Source organism: Taeniopygia guttata, chromosome 11 (genome assembly GCF_048771995.1).
Source record: "Taeniopygia guttata chromosome 11, bTaeGut7.mat, whole genome shotgun sequence".
Taxonomy (NCBI): domain Eukaryota; kingdom Metazoa; phylum Chordata; class Aves; order Passeriformes; family Estrildidae; genus Taeniopygia; species Taeniopygia guttata.
This window is the reverse complement of record NC_133036.1, coordinates 19,052,133-19,072,581: the sequence shown is the minus strand read 5'-3', so window position 1 is coordinate 19,072,581 and position 20,449 is coordinate 19,052,133. Positions and strand designations below refer to the sequence as shown.

Here is a 20,449-nt window from a genome sequence, read left to right as displayed (position 1 = left end):
AAAGGATCCCTGATCCATCCTGGAGCCCAGGGCTGGGGGGAAAGGATCCCTGATCCATCCTGGAGCCCAGGGCTGGGGGGGCTCAGCTGCCTCTCCCTGGGCTGCTCCCCGGGCTCGGGGAACCTCAGCTCCAGCACCTGGAGCAGCTCCTGCCCCTCCTGCCCTGCCCTGGGGCTTTGCAGAGCTGCTCCTCTCACAAATCCTCCCTGCTCTCAGCCAGCTGCAATTCCAGGGGGGTTTCCTCTCCCTTCCCAAGTGTTCCCAGAGGTGCTGCCACTGTCACTGCTGGGCCCAGCCTTGGCCAGGGGTGGGTCTGTCCTGGAGCCAGCTGGAATTGGCTCTGCTGGACACAGGGGAAGCTTCTGGCAGCTTCTCACAGAGCCACCAGCACCAAAACCTGGCCATGCCAGCCCAGTGCAAGTGAACTCCCAGATTTGACCTTTAGCTTATGCTTCTGCCAGTGTCTGTGATCCCACTTCAGTTTCTCTTTGTTAAACAGTGCCATTGATTGTTGAAGACATCTCAGATGCCATCATAGCATGGGCTGTTGAGTTTATAAGAAGCCTTCTACATTAATGATTGGAAATGAAATTGAATTTCATTTCAGATTTTGCAAATCTGAACTTTAAGATTTAAATCTAATCTTAAAGATCTTACGAAAATTGAGTTTTGCATAACACTTAGTGAAGCCATGTATTTGAAGATGTAAAGAGGAGTCACAATTTGTATTGTGAAAAACTTGGCTTTTGTGTTAGTGCTTGTTCAAATATTACTGGAGTATTTTCTTCTTTTTGGTTGATAGTGGCCAAGTTTATTGACGGGAATGATCATGAAAAACGTGTGGAACTTGTCAAAAGTGAGCTCTAGTGCAGAGCCTATGCTGCTGGTACCTGGAGTGTTGGTATGCAGGTGGTTTTGTATTACAAAATACAAGTGTAGCCCAAACCTGCTCCCAAGGATTTGCATACTAACCTCTGACAGTTTGACTTCATTTGATAAAACTGTGAATATGCAATGCAATCTCTGAAACTGGCACAGTCCTGCCTTGGCAGTGACAAATAATCTTTGGTTATTTTGATTGTTTTCTCCATATTCAAGTGACTTGCTTTATCAAATGCAGCCTTGTGTATTCCTTGTACAGAGACAGTTTCTTTATGCACAGCAGGTAGAGTGGATTCTTTCCCAAGATTCTTGCCCAGAGCTCTGGGGAGAAGGAAAGCAGAGTGTCTAAGGAGTGAATTTATAGGACACTGGGTTTTCCTGCACTGTGAACAATTCCAGTGTGCTCTGACTGCCTAAGTGGAAGTGATTTGTTGCACCCTGAAATCAGAGTCACGTGTGTTACCTGTGTGACTTGGGCAGGCAGAGCAAACCTTGGGACACCCCCCTCCCAGGCTGTCCCTTCTGAAATCCTCCTTTCCTCTGTAGCACTGTGCTGGGCACCCTGTCCTGAGCTGTGTGGACAGAGCCAGCTCAGGTCTGTGTGCACATGCAGCCTCCTGGGCACCAGAAGAGCCTGCTGACTGTGCTCGTTCATGGTCTGGCTTCCTGCCTGTCAGTGCCTGAGCACAGGGCAAGAGGCTCTTCAGTGTTACTTCCCTCTGTTTAGGGAATATAAAAAAAATCTCATTTATCTAATGAAAAATAATAGTTAGATTTGAAAATGTATTTCTTTTGAGCTCTTCTGGTAATTTCAGAATTTAATAGCATCCTACCAAACCTCAGCAGCTTTTCCTCAAGGAACATCATGAGTTCTTTTAGATTCTTCCAGTAGGAACTTGACACACTGGGTTATGATTTTTTGTTAAAATAATATTGATAATTTTTGTTTTCTTTTTGATGTATTTCTCATGAGATCTGTTTACAAGCTTCCTTCATAGAAAACACAGCTTTTTCTTTCTAAATAATTTTTATCAGTTCTCGAAGCATTCATGTTGGGAATCCTTTGAGTGTCTTCTGGCAACTTGTAGCTGTCACTTGTAGATCATTTCCATGATATTTTAGAATTTCTCCAGGCTAGTTCCTTTTTGTGTTTCTCATCCCTTCATTTCAGACTTACCTTTTTTACCCTTCTAAATTTTGGAACCATGTTAATAAACCATTTCATTACTTTGTTTGCAGTTCTCTGGTGGTGAGGGATTTCTTCATATCCAGCACTTTAGTGGATTTTACTGCCATTTTCTATTAAAGGCTTTTGTCACTATTGATTTTTAAAACCAAGTGTGAATTTAGTTTTCAAGTTTGACAGTTTGCTGCTGAGGTCTGACACATGGGAATACATTCTTAGTTGGGCACTACAATAGTGAAAATTTATATTTTAATTATGCGCAGTTTTATTTTCAAGTATGTTCCTGTGACGAATAATGAGCATTTATTAGCTGAGAAAAATTCTCTATCTTGTATTCTCACTCTGTATTTGTGGATTTCTCGCTGCACATCTTGCCTGGAAGCTAGTAGCTGCCAGAAGTGCCCCTGGTTATCTGCTTTTTTCCTAAATCCTCACTTCTGGAAGCCCAGACTGATAAGGGGCAGGTATCACAGGCATGCTATGTTCTTAGGCTGGAAACTGATTATAAGCAAGTGAACAAGATACACAATATTTATATTTCAAATGCAGCACTCATCAAGCAGATATAGTTTCATTCAACCAGTATTTTAAAATACTTGTTCATTTTATAATGAAGAAAAGAGGTGTAGGATGTTTAAAACAGGAGAAGCTTTATGTGGTCCTTCTTGAGAAAACCACATAATTCTGCCTTTTCATGATGATGCTGTTTGTTGTCTCTAGGCTATCTCAGGATGGAAGGCATCCCTAGTCAAGATTTAAAAAATCTTGAAAGCTATACAAACAAAAAAAAGGGGTTTGTTCAGATGTCAGGTAGATTTATTTGATTTGTTTTCTTTCCTCCTTTTTTTCCCCAAGTACAGAAGATTGATATCCAGTAGATGATGTTGCTGGACTGATTTGTAAGGAATCCTTGGGGCTTTGAATGCCTGCCTGGGCTTCTGTTCCTTTTGGAGATATTTTAGAGTACACTAGATGTTCTTTGGAGAAGTATTTTATGTAAGTTTAATAGACAACCTAGGACTCTAAAATAAGCAGTTCTTTATAAAATATGAATTTTAGAGACATATGAATTAAAATTTAAATCAAGAAAAACTAGTTTTATCTTGTGAGAAGCAGCATCAGCCGTGATTTATTACTCTATCCACTTAGAAAATTTGTCTTTTTCGAATGTGTGAGTGCAAATCTTAATAAATGCATGTTATAAGAGACCAGTGTGGCCTCCATTTTTAGTAATGTGTGGTTCTCATTTTGTCATAATTGCCATATTGTGTGATGCATTTCATTTATAATGGTATTTACCTTCCTGCAGAATTAAGTAACTTCTCTGGAGACATTTTTTAATTCCTAAATTTTGTCCTTTTGTAGGATGGAAAGAGATTTCAGTCTTGCAATGAAAGTAAATCACAAAATAAGTAATATGGTTGCTAAATAAGATAAATTTTCTGAGCTATAGAATGTACTACTGACCGAAAGGCTGTAGGTCAGTCATTTTCCTTTGTCTCCACTCCATATTGCAGTTGTTGTCTGGGTGCAGAGTCTGTATTCTATGACAAAGGTTCTCCCAGTGCTTAGATGTCGTTTCTCTGCAAGTTAATTTCTGTATAATTCAATCTGAAATTATTTTTAAGAATATTTTTGTGCTTTCTAAATTTTCCGTCCATATTAATTTGCATTTTAAAAAGCACTAGAACAGGCTCGTAAATGCCAAGAGGACCAGCATGTGTTACTGGCAATGATAAACTCAAATATCGATGAATATTGACATCTAAATATTACGACTGAATCAATGCATCAATGTAACATCAGTGTTTTTGCAGGTCACGTTTGTTTTTTCTAATCTTTTCCATATAGCTGTATGAGTAATAGCTTTCAGGAGAAATACTGCAAAGCTGTCATTGAACATGAGAAAGCTAATTTTTCCAGTATTTGTGAATATACATGTAAAAGCACATTACTAGGTTTGATGTGGTTTGTTTTTGGATTTTTTCAGTATTAATAATGATTATTCTTGTAATCACTATTATTAAAAAGCCTTGGAGATCAAGTTATTAAGGAGAAAACAAGTAAAATGCTGGTTTTTCCTTCATCAGCAGCCAACATCCGTGGCCACCTCCAGCGTCCGCCTGGGCCTCCCGGTGCAAGCCAAGGTGGTGCCATCCACAGCGGCGCCCGCCAGCGCCACAGCCACGCTGCCAGGAGGGGCTGTGCTCTCACACACCACGGTCAGGGGCTGGGCACACTGCCTGGGCTTGGGCTGGGGCAGGGGAGGGAGATTCAGGGTGGGTATGTGGAGGAACTGTTCCCTGGCAGGGTGGGCAGGCCCTGGCACAGGTGCCCAGAGCAGCTGTGGCTGCCCCTGCATCCCTGGCAGTGCCCAAGGCCAGGTTGGACAGGGCTTGGAGCAGCCTGGGACAGCAGAACTGGATGAGCTTGAAGTTCCTTTCCAACCCAAACCATTGTATGATTGTATGATTCCCATGGTTTTTTGACAGTGAAAATTACTAATTTTGAATATAAAATATTCCTAGGTATCAGTAGCTACGACGAGCGCTCCGAATTTGTTCAAGACGACGGTGGCAGGTGGAAGTGCGGGCTCGGGGCAGCCTGCGGTGCTCAGCGGCGCGCAGAGCCAGGGCTCGGGGCAGCCCCGGCTGCCGCTGCCCCCGCACACGGCAGCGCAGGTGCCAGCACAGCCCCTGGTCATTCCCAGCTCTCCTGTGCCTGGAACCACCGTTGTGTCCCAGGCAAGTGTGGAAACATGGTTTTCTTAGTGCTTTAGAACTCCTCTGGCAGAGCTGCTTCTTCGGGCAAGCATGTATGCCCTGATGGGACAAATACTTGGCAAACGGGAAAAGCCGCCCCTGGTTTCAGCAGAATGGGATACAAATTCTGAGAGGGAGGAAGAACATTTGTGGTCAGCTCTCCCCACCCTACCATGTATGTGGCACTAGTGAAAGAGCTATTCTGTTCCTTCAGTCTATGGACCGAACAGCAGGATGATCCTGTTGCTGGGCCTCAGAACTGTGGTTACACTGAAGTGTGATGTTCCTGTTTCTTGGACCAGCTATGCCATATAAAAATAATGGCTTGTTTTACTACTAATGAAAAAAAGATCAGATATGATGATGTTTGAAGTCTTATTTCTAATTTGATTTTACTGCTGTAGTTGCTTCGTACAAAAACGTACTGAATCAATAATTTAACAAAATAAGATAGCTTGGGGAACATTTGTACCTTGTCTGTTGGGCATTTCAAAGGGGAATTCATCTCCAGCAAATTGTCCTGTTACTTCTCATATTTAAGGTTATTTGTACCAAAACAGACTGTAAAAATATAAAATACATTTCTTTCATTGATTTTTTTTGTTGTTATTTGTGAGGTATGATGTTCGTACCTAGAGAAGATAAGAAAATCTCAGGTAACAAGCAGTAAGAGCAAAACATATTTCATATATGGCCTGAATTAGAAAAATGTCATAATTTTCCTTATTTGTAGTGGTCATAGCATGCATTGATTGTGATGGAAAAATAGCATGGAGCTAATATTTGTTTTCTTTGGCTTTTTGCAGGAAATGCAAGAGAATGTGAAAAAATGTAAAAACTTTTTAGCTACCCTTATAAAGCTTGCTTCTCATAATTCACCATCTCCAGAAACATCCCGCAATGTGAAAGCTCTGGTTCAAGATTTGTTGGTAAATATTTAGTTACCATTTATTTTGTCAGTTACCTATTAAACTTCTTATTTATGGATGCTGAAAACTATTGCTTTGATTTTCACAATTATTTGGCTGTAATGAAAGGGCTTCATCAAAATGCAATATTCTGTATGTTATATATATATTTAAAAATGTGTTAAAGGCAGACTTTCTTTGAATTCATTGCCAGAGAAATCTGTATATTTAGACAAGCCTAAGGCTTGTGAGCTGTTCAACAATCATTCAATGATTCCAGTGAAAACTTGTTTTAACTTTTACCAGCTTGAAAAGACTAAATAAAGGTAATTACTTCGAGTATTTTAAATGAAGTACCAGCATGCATATATAATAAATATATTTATTGAAGCTTATTTGGCTTTGGTTTTTCACTTGTTCTGTATCAGTCTGGAAGGCTAATTGATGTTTTGATTACAACCTGAACTTGTAACTAATGATACTTTAGAAGTATCATAAAATGCACCCAAGTTAGAATTCTCTTGAATTACTACTAAATAAATGCCTGATTATGTATTTGATATAAGTGTATATTTTGTAAGCATACATACAAATTCATAGATGAGAAAATTTTATATCTACTCAAAGGCATGTTTTTTATGTATGGGCATGCTTTGCATATCTAGTTTTATATATATGGATACTACCAGTTAAATTGTACCATCAGAATTGATTTTGGAATTACCACAAAGACTGACAAATTTTATTTTTTTAAGGTCACACCGACAACTTCTTCTTCTTGTTTTCTTTTAATTTTAAGAAAAGAAATGACCATGTAAATGTTAGCAAGTGAGTAGAGTCCCAAAAGAGACTTGAGTGTTTCTGGGGCCTCATTTTGTCTGAAGTGGTGCCTTCCCCAAGGGAATTCTCTTCATTTTGAGTGGCACGTTACATGTTTGAATTAGTGCTTGGCAAAGGGTCTTAGAGAGGAGTTAAGGGACTTCAGCTCTGAACGTTTTTGATATTAGCAGCCTATTCAGCTAGAGAGATATGTGTATATAGTAGCTGGGAAAGAGGGAACTAAACAACTGAAAAGAGAGGTTGATACTTTTTTTTCTTCACCCTGAAGGATGCAAAGATTGATCCAGAAGAATTTACAGGCCGCCTTCAAACAGAACTCAAATCATCTCCTCAGCCATATCTTGTACCTTTCCTTAAGGTAATGTGAATAGTGCTTGGATAAATTTATTTCAGAGCAAAATTTCTTTACCTTAAGTCTTAGAATAGTCTTTTAAAATAGTGTTATCTTCACTGCCCCAGGACTGCACTTCCTTTACTTCTAAATGCTGCCCATTTCTGCCAAGATCTGCCTGGCTGGAAGTGCTGGAGTTCACAGCTTGAGTAGCCCTGATCTAGAACGTTGCAGTAATTAGATGTAAAAAAATAAAAAGCAGTTACTCCTTAGTTTGGAAACCATCCTTTGGCTATTCTGTAGTGATCCTTTACTCTCAGAATAAATACCCTTTTCTGTGGTAGTAGGTAATTTTTTTGTGAAGAAGAGAAGCTTTCACATTTCAAAGAGTCCCAAGTTATTTTTACAGAATGCTTCAAGTAATTTAACAAGTTGTTTCCATACTGTTTTCCCAATCTATGTTTGGGTCATTGGTAACTTTCAATCCATATGTAGCAATGATTATGAAGAACTGAACTGGATAAAGTGTTGATTAGATGATTCTGGTTTTAATCTGGAGCTAATCAACAGTAGAATTTCTGATATGATACCTAATAGATTTATTGTGGGGTCCTAAGTTAGTATATGTGGGGGTAAATGTAACTTTTAATTGGTTCTGTAAATTAGCTACAATAACTTCCATATGCAGGATTATATACAAATGTACGAAGCATGTTTATGTCCCAACAAAGCTACAAATATGATTTTAAAAGTATTTTTGGTCTAATTAAAAACTTCTCAGTTTAAGGCATATTTTCTCTTTTTTTTTCTCCCTGTAACTTTGCTTCAGAACTTCTGGTCCTGTTTTTTCAAGTTATCATTAACTCTTATTTGTGGCTTTTACTGCAGTCACTTCTAGCATCATGATAAGTTTTGATTTATTTCCTTTCTTTGAAGTCCTTTCTGGGCAATAGGCATTAAGTTTTTAAATCAATATTAGGAGTTTAGAAAGAACTGTAGCTTGGGTTAAGCACTTGAATTCTTCAGCTGCCTGAGGAAGCACTTCCAAAAGAACACTTCTGCCACTTAAAAAGTCAAAAGTTTGTTCATGAAGGTACAGTACAGCCTTTTAGAAGTATCTTTTCCTTGAAATGGTATGAACATGGGGCTTACAATAAATAGTACACTTTTCTAATCCTGTCACAATACATTACTTCAGAAATAATATAATAAACAGCTACTGCTGTAGGGCACCAAGAGGGAAATAATTTGGTTGTAGGTACTGGAGGTGTATTAGGAGGAGTAAGTTGGTGCAGCTTGCTGGGAATAGGGTTGTTCCATGTTTCCTTTTTTGCTTCCATTTCTTGCCCTTCCAAAGACCTAAGCTACAAGTTCTAGGTGGTATTGAGAGGAAGAGTGATTTTTCTGCTACAGTGGAATTTAGGGCATGCGAAAATCTACAGGGTTGCTAAATCCAAACTGAAAGCTTATTAAAAACTGAACTTTCTCTTACAATAAATGTTCAGTCTTAGTTCTGTTTGATGAACAGTCAAATTGGAAAATAAGATGCATTCTTTTAACTATGTTTACATCAAATTTAAAAATGCTTTTTGTCAATCTGCTAAGTTTGCTATTTCATAAACTTTCTTCTGTTTTTAGAAAAGTCTACCTGCACTGAGACAATCTTTACTGAATAGTCAGCATTTGGTTTTGCAAGGACAGCCGTCTCAGCAGTCACTCCAACAGACCAAGCTCTCACAAGTTATACCTCAGTCTGCCTCGGGAAGCATCTCCTCTGTTGTCACGACGCAGACAATAGGAATAAGGCAACCAAACAACATTTGCACAGTCTCTGTATCAAATACAGTGCAGCCTCCTCAGGTTAAGGTGGTACAGTCAAATCAGAGTTCTCAACTGGTAGGTACTGTAGTATAAAAGAGGATTTCTTAATGAACTCTATAGCAGTTTTTAGTGTTACTTTCGTTGCAGCTTGTTTGGGAAAATTCTTTTTTGTTTGTATCATATTCTGTGATATGTGGTAATACCTCATTTTCTGTCATTTCACATGTATGCTCAACCATTACTTCAGATAAGATTATTAACATAAATTTAAGGAAGTGCACTCTTGGTCTTTTTGTCTGCAATAGAGTGGTTGTATGAGCACAGTGGAATTTGAGGGAATTACAAATGTAGAACAGAAAGCTTTCCAGGATTTACAGGCAGGAGTATAATGTTGAGTATGTCATTAGGTATATGCTGCTTTGCTTTAAAACTAAAATGAACTCTCTCATTTTAAACTGTTCTACACATAGTTGCAAAATCTTGTAGAAGAATAACTGTGCTGTGCCAGGATGTTTTGTTTAGTAATAATGCCATTCTCTGTTACTCACTGAACTGTACCTTTTTTGTGCATAGTGGAGTGTTAAGTGCTTCATTAATTCATTAATTTAAAAGGCACCATCAGTAAGGCAGCTGCACAGCCAGGTAGTCATTAAGAGTGTGGTGACTTTATCCTGCTGTTACACTGGATCTTGTATGTGTGTGTTTGCGCTTGTCATCAAACGGTGTTGAGGATTTTTACAGGGCCTTGAGTTTATACAGGCATTACTATCCTTTGTGAGAGTTTCCTTGTATGTGGTTTCTGTGTATGTTTGAGTAAAGTACTTCACTTAGATTTCAAAATTTTATAGAGAGGTTCCAGAACATTTATCAATGTGGTAAAAATTTGTATTATCGAGGTCAAGAAATACAAATGTGATAATGTAAAGCCTTACAGTGATCTGTCCATGAGTTTATAAGCTCTATAAAGCATATAAATAATTAGTATTGTGTGTGGAAAGAAAAGATTTCTTTTGCTTTAATTAAAAGTAGCTGTGCACAGACTGAAAATACCTGAGCTGTGTCTTGAACCTTATAAACACTTTCTCGTGGTTAAATTATTAACTTTAAAGTGAAACGAATATAATTTAATAATACTTTAGTGAACATAGTTTTAATGTGTAAGAACATCTTGAGTGGTAAGATTTCTGACTCTGGCATTTGTAATACACACAAGACAGTTTTGTGTTTTTCGCCTTAACTTGGCTTCTTCAATGCAGGTCCAGCCACTTGCATGCTTTTTTCTTCTGATATGGCTTCTCCCCACCCTGTCTGGATTGTTATATTAATTAGAAAAGTGTTCCTCACACTTTTGTGACATCTCTTTGATTTGTCTGTGTTTCATGACTGAATGTTCAATACCTTTGGCTTTTCTAGGCCCGAGAGTAGAAGCTGGTGGTAATTGCAGGCAGTAGGTGGAAAAATTACTCCCTGTCCCAACATATGCAAATTTCTGCCTGCAGCTGACAGATTGCTTAGAGGTAGAAGTGTCCAAGGCCAGTAAGCCTGGCCTCACCTCATGCCATGGTCTAAAGCTAGCCTACTGCCATGTAGCATGGCTTTTTCCAGTGTTGTGCAGCCCAGATTAGGTGCTCCTATGCCCACTGGGCAAGTTTCACCCCACCTTTTGAGAAACACCGATGTAGGACAAAAATGGATAAGACCACAGGAATTCTTACTTTTATTATACAGTTCTGGTGGAAAATTTTCTGGTTGGGAGAACCCCAAATTTCTGGGAGAGGCATGTTCTGCCTGGTTCATGTCAATGGGTACTCTAAGCAAGAAGTTGTGATGTTCTGAGTAGAGATTAACAATATGAAGAGCTTTTCTGACATGTCTGCGTCATAGGAGGAGCTGGAAGCTGCTCAAGTAACATTGTGGAGATTGATCTGATGAGCAAGAGAAGTTGGTTTTCTGTCTGTAAGGAGGTCACAGGTCTAGGGCTGAATTTTCATTTCCTGGGTACTTGACCACTACATTTTCAAAAGGTCACAAACGGTGCAAAGAAAAGCTGTGGTTAATACTATTTATTTTCTGGAGAATATATAATATACAGATATATATATAATAGTGGAAAGACATTAAGAATCATAATTTATGTGCTTTAGTGTGAAACTGTCTTTTCATATTTCCTTTATATTTATCAGTCTTTAGTTAATAGAATCAAACAGTACTTAACCAGGCACTTAATGACCCTCAGAGTAGTTCTGTACAGACAAAAGCAGCATCAGACATCAAGAGTTAGTGCATCAAAAAAATCTTAGCACAGCAGCCATCAACTCAGGTGCCAGGCAGACAACACAGCAGCAGCTCCATATCAGCCCAGTAATTGCTGATAAGTATTGATTTTTTTGCAGTGCTACTGCTCACACTGTCACAGTTCTCACTGCTCCCCGAAATCGGGGCACAGAGCTGCTGGCCATCTTGCCTTGGTCTTGTCCAGGAGAGGAAGATTGCAGCTGGCTTGCCTGAGGGTAGGCAGCACTGATGGAAGAACTGGCTGAGCTCCAGGTTTTCCAAGCCTGAAGCTTATTGGAGAGGGTTCCAGCTGGCTTTGCAAACTGTCCAGCTGCAGAAGGGCAAGCTTGTTTTAGACTGTACATCTTTTCATACCAGCCAGTTTACAGTAGTCCAGTTTTCCTTAAAATGTGAAGGGTCTGTTGGCTGTTCCTTCGTCTTTTCTGTTTCTCAAAGGTGTCAGCTGTGGTGATGCTTTTTCCAGTAGCATTGAGGTACCTTGCAGTGTGAAAATCCTGTGTGCACTGTTGGCATGCAGCACAGCTCGCACAAAGGCTTTGAAATGTACAGTGTTAGTGGTGATGAAACAGGAGGCTTTTAGTCTGTTTATTAGAGTACTGGAATCATGTTGCAAACGATGAAAAACAATGCTTTATAAAGGTAGATAGTGCTAGTTCTATATAAAGAAAAGGGGAACAATTTTAGGCTAATATTTTATTGATGAGACACTTATGAGATAAGCCAACAATCAATTTTTTTTAATTGTTCTAAGTGCAATGTTGTAAGTTTGTCTGAATCGCCATTCTTAGAGTCCATGTTGCCTTATATAGGCAGACATTGCCTGTCTTGTTTTGGGTGTTGCAGCAGGTAAAATTTGTATGAGTAAGAGAGATATTCTTTACTACACATGTTGAGGTTATAAGTAGGTTGATGGGTAGTGGAGATGGATTAGCACTTCATGTATTGTTTTGGCACGGTCTGCATCATAAGGAGAAAGTACTCCTGGAAGTTAAAGCCAAGTATTAAACTTGAGTGATAAAAAAAAAACAGTAAGAAAATCAGTGATCCATCTTAATTATAACAAATTAATTTATATAAAAACCTGTATAAAGATTTATGCAGGTCTAGGATTAGGAGGGAGATATGGAAATACATCTGCACCATTTCTGCTGCACTGATAGGGCACAGTGTCCAGAGGGTGGGCTCTGCCATATTCTAAGTTAGAATATTAGAACTAGAATATGATTAGAACAGGATTTGCTCAAACACTTACTGACACTTTCCCTGCACTGTCACAGTGGTTGGAGTCTCTCAGAGTTGAGATAGAGTAATGGAATTTGGAAACAAGATACAGCAGCAGAATAAGAATTCTTTTATATGGGGATGTTCCACTTGGCTTTTTAATTCTCCACTGAAGCTTTTCTGGTATCACTTTTGTGTTCATGAATGAATCTAATTTGTACACATTTTAGTGAAATTTTAGGAAATCTTTTTATTTTTTTGTCTTTGCAAGGCAACTTAGAAATGGAGGAGTAATAGATGACTATTTGGATAAAAGGAGTATTTTCTATTAATTGACTAAAAAAGATATAGCCATTGGCATGGAATTTGGTGTGCAGTAAAATATAAATAAAAATGGCTGTTGAGCAGTAGATATCTGGGATTTATTAACAGGTACAAAACCTGTACTTGACAAATTGTATGCTTATTTGAAACACAGCCTAGTGGTTTTCTGAGTTGTTATCACAGACTTTATTTTCAGAATTTTGTGGGCTGTACATTAATATTAGGAGAACAATGTCACTGATGGCTGTTTGGAAACCAGTAATAAAAGGCCAGATTTGAAAGCGAAGCTTAAAAGAAATGAACGCACAACTTCTTCAAACACTGATTGTAAGGGAGAATAAAAGGGAAAGTTCATTATTTGAAATAGATCAAGATGGTAAAAATATGAATAACAGGATATAATTAAATTAAGTAGGATTAAGGTAGGATAGAAGGCAAAATATCCTTAAAGTAAGAGAGACTATTAGATGATAGATCAGGCTCTCAAAGATGGTGATGAAAAAGCCATAATTGAAAACATTCAAAAGTAGAGCATTTGACCATTGTAGGAAGAATTGTGTAATAAATTGAGGAGCAGGTGGGACAAGTGATGTCATGGCTTCTGTTTTATTTTTCTTCATTTCTTGTTGAAAGCCTGTACTCAGTGGAATAGTATTGTCATATTAACATTAAAATAGTCAATTTTTTTTTTTAATTTGGGAGGAAAAATAATTGCTTATGTAGATTTTGAGGCACTATTGAAAAACTGTAGCTGCTACTGCAGCATGGTAAGCAATGGTAAATATGAATTCTAGGCCCATAAAAGCATGAACATTGTAAGTTAATGCTGCCAGATTACATGATAGCTGAGGTTTGATATGACATTTATCTTCAGGAGTGAGTAGACTGATAAATCACAAGTGGCATAGCCACAAGTGAGTTAGCAAGTGTTTACTCATGAGTGAAGATAAATGTCATATCAGACCACAGCCATTCTGAGTTTTATATGTTTATATGTTTCTTCCTTTCACATTATTTTTTTAACTTAATTGAGAGGGAAAAAAAGCTTGGTAAAGGATATATTTTTCAAATTTATTTTTGTTTTGCATTCTTTGCAGAAGCTCTTGTTTACTGTGTTTTTTGTCTTTATTGCAGTACTTGATAGATTTAAACTTTTGGATCAGATGCTTTTGTTGCAAAAGGTGATGCCTGTGAATTGGGCCAGGCTGGTTTTGCAGCCCTCTTCAAGTAAAGGTTGGAACCTTGTGCATCTGCACTGGTCCAGGAGATTTGCAAAATCCTTGTCCTCAGAAATTTTAGCAATGCGTTCTAATCTTACTGTCCTAAAGGAATTTTCCTTTCAATGGTTTGTACGTTGTGGCTCTCATTTAATTTTGCCTCTCTTGTGCAGGCATGAGAAAGACTGATGGCTTCTGTTCTCTTTCTGCTTCTGTACATTTGTTGTGCTTTGGCTGGATTCTTTCTCAGTCTATATTTATTGGTTTTGCTGTTGATTATTGGTCTGTGTTCATGTCTATAATTTGTTCTCTGTCCTGCAATAACTTACACAGTAGAAGATGTCATGGAATGATCATCACCTTTTGGCTTGAGATTAGGACCAGAGAGAACCATTACTTTATTCTCCTAGAGTCACCAAATCTACGCTTTTTGAAGAAAACCCTTAGGGGAAAAAAACAAGGGTATTTCAGCTGTCACCTCTTTGTTATTCTGGTTATTAGTAGTGTGATTGTTGTATATTCTTTTTTTGTCTTCATGAGCCTGCTCTCTTAAGGAAGCACCTTTGTATAAACATCCCTTTTTTCACCGCTGAAAATACAGTCAGTTTTAGCAAAGGAGTGTCCTGCAGTGTTCAGGAGGTGAGAGGAGGAGCTGGTCTGCCAGAGCAGACAAATGGTGAATCAAAGTGAGTGTGAAGAGTGGAGAGAGATGACAAAGGGAGCAGAGCAAAGATGAAATAAAAGGAGAGGAAGAATACTTTTTATTGTGAGAAATGTACATCTTACTTTGCAGAAAAATGTTATTTTATAGAAGAAAAATGTAGGTAACTATTCACACATTGCACTTGGAGAAGCAATGCCATGACTGCTGCTTTAGTGTGTTCCTTGAAGAGCTCCAAAGTGCAGCAGCCTAGGACATGATTCTTCAATTTTGACAGATAAATTGAAGAGGAATAACTAGTATATGCCAATACTTGCTGTCTCAACATTGTCTTGATCATAATTTAACATTTTCCTAACTCTGTCAAATTTAGGCAATGACTAAATCACATTTTGTCTTTTCTATTTTCTGTGCCTTTGTTGTCTGTTGTTGTGCTTGCTGTCTTCAGAGGTGTACATAATTAAAATGCTTCCTTTTTTAGGGGAGGTGGAAGGATGAACAGTTTCTGTAAGGTCTGAAGACCTTTGTATTCTGTCTTGCTACCTTTTGTGACTCAGCACTTTAATAAAATCAGTGATGGTGTGTTCTTGGACACAGTGGTGAAAGGTTTGAAAGGGCTCCTGGAGGTGTCTTGTGCAGCCTCCTGCTTACACATTGGGATATCTCCCATGTGACCAGCCATGTTCTGAGTGTCTTCAAGAAGAAATTGCACAGTCTCTTGGGGCAGCCTGTTCCAGAGCTTGCCCATCCTGATGGTAATTTTTTTTTTTTCTTCTACTATATTGGAATCTCCTATATTCCAGCTTGTGTCTTTTGTGGTACATCCTTCTACTCTGCACATCTGGAGGAGTCTGACTCTGTCCTCATCTTCCCAAAGGTGGTTGCAGCAGCACTGAGATCTCCCCTTTTCTGGAAGGGAAAAGGCTGGAGTAATATCCCTGCTAGCCTAGGGGTCCTAAAACTCCTGTATCTGCTCTCAGTCTGGGTCAGTGCTTGTCAGCTGATTAGTGGCATTCAGCTTTGATTCAGAATGTGGATAGATAACCTGATGTGGGGTACACTTGTTGTGCCTGGTTTTAGTCTGTGAGAAATATGAAATAATTTAAGTTAATCATCTCCTAGACCACCCTGCTGGTATACTTGTTCATTGCCTACAACTTTGAGGTCAAGCTAAGGACCTCATAGTAATAATAATAATTATTATTATTATAGTAATAATAATAATGTTTATTATTATAACAGTAATAATAGTAATGTTTATGATGTTGGGAAAACAGGCAAGACAATTAGAACAGTTTGAATTATCTTAACTGAGGAAGTGTGGCTTATGTAGTTACAAATTTTAATACAGAATCCTCTGATTCATTGGTTTTTACTATGTCCCTAGTTTGCCTGCAAAGAAGTTACATGCTCTGTTTCAGAAACTAATTACTAATGTTAATTCCTTAATGACTTCCAGATCTGAAGATTGCATATTTCTTAAAACTCCACTATAGAAATGGGGATTTAGTGTAAGATGCTACTCTGAGCTCTGGTGCAGTTGTTCTTTTGAGAGAATTTGTGTCTATTGCTGGTTGGTTTTTTTATGGAGTTTAAGATGATGATTCTGGTCTTTGCCCCTTGGAAGTTTGTTTGTCAATAATTTTCTGGACTTTCAGCATTTGGGCGTACATTGAAGTCCTAGTACTTGCCAAAAGACAATTTGTGGAATGTATTGGATAGTAAAGAAAACATTGCCATTTATGTCATCTTAAATGCTTAAATATTGTCCTGTCTTTAATGGTGTTAGTGGCTCATTTTGTAGGGTATTCACATGAAAATATTAATTGAGGGAAAAAGAACTTGGTTCTGAACTGTAGAAGTTGCCTCAAAGAGAGAAAAAAAATACAATTGCAGAAGGTTACTCTAATTCTATATATAGTAATTCTGTCCTGAGGTCCCACACATCTCCTGTATGGCCTGGCTTTTGGCCCATTACGGTACAGCAGCTTTTCTTCACTATTCTCTGCAAACTGATCCAATAAATTATTTTAAAAGTGGCATCATTCTCCTTTTTCATAACAATGTATGTTTTCTTAACATGGACTATTCTGTCTTTTTTCCAAAACCACACTTGTTCATGTTTCCTGTGCATCAAAATGCAGTTAAATTTAACTTTTTTCTATTGTTTTCACTGATCAACTCTTAATCCTTTCCTGTTTTAAAGCATGGTAGCTGCTTTATTCTTTCCCCTCTGAGTGTGACTGTTCACTCTCTGTCTTGACCAATTAAATTCATATCTATTTCCTCCATTTCTGTGCTTAGTACAAATGCTCCGTTTTCCTTCAGTGTCCATAGTTGAAGCTGAATCCTTAATCTTTCTTCCCTTTTCTCTTTCTGCAGGGTGGTTATTGCTAATACCTCTTCATCCACAGATTTATTATAACTTTTTGACTCTCTGTATTTTAGGATGTACAAAATGCAGTTTTGTAACTTCAGAATGATACAATTTGTTTTTTTCTCCAGAATACATCAGACATCCCTCATTGCTCTTGTCTTGTTTGCAGTTTCCACCTGTCTCCCTTGCAGTTTTGGAGCCCTGTGTTCCTGCTAATGGAAGGGTTTCCTCATTGCTCATCCTCTGCTGTCACATCCCATTTGCAGATGCTGTTTCTCCTTTCCTTTTCTCCATAGGTTGCTTTGCAGTCAGAGGTTTGGCCATTTCTGTCCAGCTGAGTGCAGTGGTGTTAGCTGCTGGTGCTGGCAGTGCTGCTGGTGGAGGTGCAGTGGGTGCTGCCTTCCAGGAGGGAATGGTCACACAGGGGCAGGACCTCAGCTGTGGCTGTGAGCAGCACGTGGCTTTGGAAGTTGCCATGCCTGAGTTGTGCTTGGAGTCTTACTCAAATAGCTCTTTGCCAGTGCTTTATTTTCAAAGTTTATTTATGTACAGCTCTGCAGCTTCCACACATCCTTCTGAATCTTCTGTTCATTACATCTGTGCCTACCCTGTCCCTGATCTTATAAATGTTGATTTTTTTATTTTTAACATTTTGCTGTTGATTAAACATGACCCTTGTGTGTATTTCCTATTTGATTTGTTTATGGGTCAAATTTTAAGTTTCTAACCCAGTTTTAAGGAAGAACTTGAGAACCTGAATTAGTAGTAAGTGAAACCTTGAGAATATCAAATCAGCATTTAAAAGATTCATAGTATATGATCACCACAAAACTTGATTTTCTTTCTTGTGTATATCTGACTTTGGAACCCATAGTATTTTAGAATTTATTTTTAGCATGTTTCTTTAAAAAGCGTAGATATTTAGTGCAAGGCCTAATGTTTGCAGGTGGATACCACTACAATTATTGCAGCATTTTCTTCTACAAAACTGCTTTTCTTTCTAGTAAAATTTCTAAAGACAAAAGTCTGAATTTTAATACTAACCTCACAAATTTGAAATATATTTTTAGTGAAGGTTGTGAGGTATGACATGTGTCGTATATTATTGAATTTTCTTAAAGCATAATTACAAAATAGGTATATACACACACACACAACCACATGCATTACATGAATATGACTTTTGTCAGCAGCTAGTTGTGCTTGTAGAGATCCACGTGCTTAGTAATTACAGGTATTAGTGTATTTACGTTGTGTGTGTTTGTGTATAAAGAGTATAATATAAGTATACTTTTCTTTAATAATAGCAGATTATCCAGTCAACATCTGCTCAAACTGTGAAACGAACCCCTGCTTGCCAGACTACCCAGATTAGGATGCCAGTGGTAATAACTCAGACCATTAGACCACAAGGTATGGGTTTAAATGTTTTAGTGAGATTGTTACCTTTGTATGAATTTTATTGTAATTACAAACGAATAGCATGGAAAAATGTACAGTGTTGACATTGGCAACATTGTTGACATTTATTTTTACCTCGTGCTGGCTGAAGAGTGCATGTTTTCATATGCAGTTTCAAGGTGTTTCAGACCAACACAGTGAAATGTTTTGAAACAACCCTAGGACTAAACTCTCATTCGTTAAGCTCCTTACTTAGCAGTTTTTCGTGGAAAGTTCTAAACCAGGTCAGGAACTTGGCTCTCACTGTCCTAAATTGTAACTCTGGGCCAAGAAAAAAAATTCTTTGTGTTCCTGAAGCCTAGTGGATGCCTCAATTTAATCATCCTACTTCTAATTCATACTCCTGAAGGAGAACATGGTAGTCCCCATCTCTGCAGCTACACAGGTCAAGGTGGGAGCCCTAGAGAAATTTGTCAAGCCTCAGGTTGGTTTTCTTTGACTCCTGTCAGTATGTTTACATTTTGGTGAGGTCAGAGGCTGGCTACAGCAACCTGACATGCCATGATTAGCCACGGCATGTGCTAATCACCTTCCTCATCTGTCTGTGCACAGGTGGGTTCAGGGCTGGCTGATACTTCCCACTAAGAGGATTCTTGAAGCCTCCTTGCTTCCTAATAAATACCCATTTGTTGCTTTCTACCACTGAATCTCTTAGGCTTGGGTTTTACTTCTCCTGAGTATGTGTGAGAGTATCTTACTGGATGTGGGCATTTACAGATTGAGGGTTTGTAATGGAATACAGAGCTTGTCATCTTCAGGTACTGAATCAGGACTCAAACTAATTCAAATGCACATAAAAGCTATTGCTGCCTACCTGACTTCATTGGTTGGTTGTTTCTATTCTCCTTGGGAAAAAAAGCATCAAAAATGTTTAACAGCAGTTGATGTTTCACTTGCTCTGCTCTCCTAGGGGAATCCAAAGGTTGAATGGACACAAAGCCCAAGTTGTCACTGTAATCCTGTAGGCTGTTTTCAAGTTAGGAAGGAATACAGTTACTCACCATAAAATGTGTGTGTTTGATAGCAGTGATACTCATGTCCTGAGTTTATAACATGTCCATGCATCTTATAGCATGAGCTTTCACTTCTGACTAATGTGTTTGAGAGTGAAGGCAGATTTCATTTCTTTGCTTGTTCAGTCTCCAAGTTGTGAATGTCAACAGTGTACTGAGAATTTGCATGATACTGGCATCTGTCTTTTAAACAGTAGGTCAGAATATGAGTTTATTCTTGATAGCCCTCAATCAGCCAGTGCGGTGCAACTTAACTGGCAGTTTGACTTCTGGTAGATTATTTTATAAATGCCAATTTATGCAAGATCCTACTTTTTGGTGATCTTATTCAAATTTACAGGTTTGGTTAAACCCTCTAGTATATGGTTTTATTTACCCAGACAAAACAAACAAGAATAGGCACTTAGAAAACATCCCAGTAGAAAACCACTCATCCTAAAGCCCACATCTAGGGAGCAGGCTGCCTGTGTGCTGGCAGCACTGTCGAGAGTGCATCATTGTGATATATTATTAAAACCCTTTACTGTAAACACCAGTGTAATGATATTTTATAGTGGCCTAGGTATTCCTGCAGAAGGAGCGAATATACTGGAATAGGACATCCTTTAAATAAAACTTATGGTAGCATAATTTTGTGGAGTGTGACAGGTTAAGGATAATTACCTCAGAACTGAGCTGACCTCCACAAAGTGCTGCAGTTTCCTACTTGACAGGAGTGAATCTCCAAGTGTAGTATATCTTCAGTACATCATGTGAACAGACTGTAATGCTTCTTAAAACAGTAGTTTAGATAAAACTGGCATGCTTTAAGGGCCTTTATAGAAATAAAATTACTTCCACATCAGTGGAAGTAACATCATTGTTACTGCATGAAAAATTCACACTCCTTTATCAAAGCACTCTACTAATATAATAATTAGGTGAATTCATCTTACGTATTGGATGAACGAATTGAGCCAAATAATAAAATAATTAACTAGAGTATTTATTGCAGCTGTTTAACCAGTGCTGAAATATGGCTAGGAATTTATAATCTCCTAAATTTGGGCTTATTTTTCTAGATCATGCTAATTAAATTTTGAAGCAAGAATGCAGTGGTGAAAGACTCTGTATGTCATTACCAATCCTATGAAATATCTAGGCCCACAGG

The 20,449-nt window shown here is 38.3% G+C and overlaps 1 protein-coding gene across 4 annotated transcripts in view; it reads left to right on the top strand.

Annotated features, from left to right (window-relative positions):
• The window catches only part of LOC101233672 (transcription initiation factor TFIID subunit 4), a 146,747-nt gene that overhangs the window by 14,252 nt on the left and 112,046 nt on the right, over window positions 1–20,449 (top strand). For 2 of the 4 annotated variants that reach the window (XR_012057827.1, XM_072934516.1), the window contains exons 3-8: window positions 4,159–4,290; window positions 4,597–4,812; window positions 5,637–5,759; window positions 6,847–6,936; window positions 8,548–8,805; window positions 18,133–18,238. Coding sequence is in view for 3 of the 4 variants with exons in the window: in XM_072934516.1 (XP_072790617.1) it covers window positions 4,159–4,290; window positions 4,597–4,812; window positions 5,637–5,759; window positions 6,847–6,936; window positions 8,548–8,805; window positions 18,133–18,238 (925 nt within the window). In the remaining variant the exon portion in view is untranslated. The remainder of the gene's footprint in view (window positions 1–4,158; window positions 4,291–4,596; window positions 4,813–5,636; window positions 5,760–6,846; window positions 6,937–8,547; window positions 8,806–18,132; window positions 18,239–20,449) is intronic. The other 2 variants (XM_072934517.1, XM_072934518.1) reach the window with 2 other exon arrangements.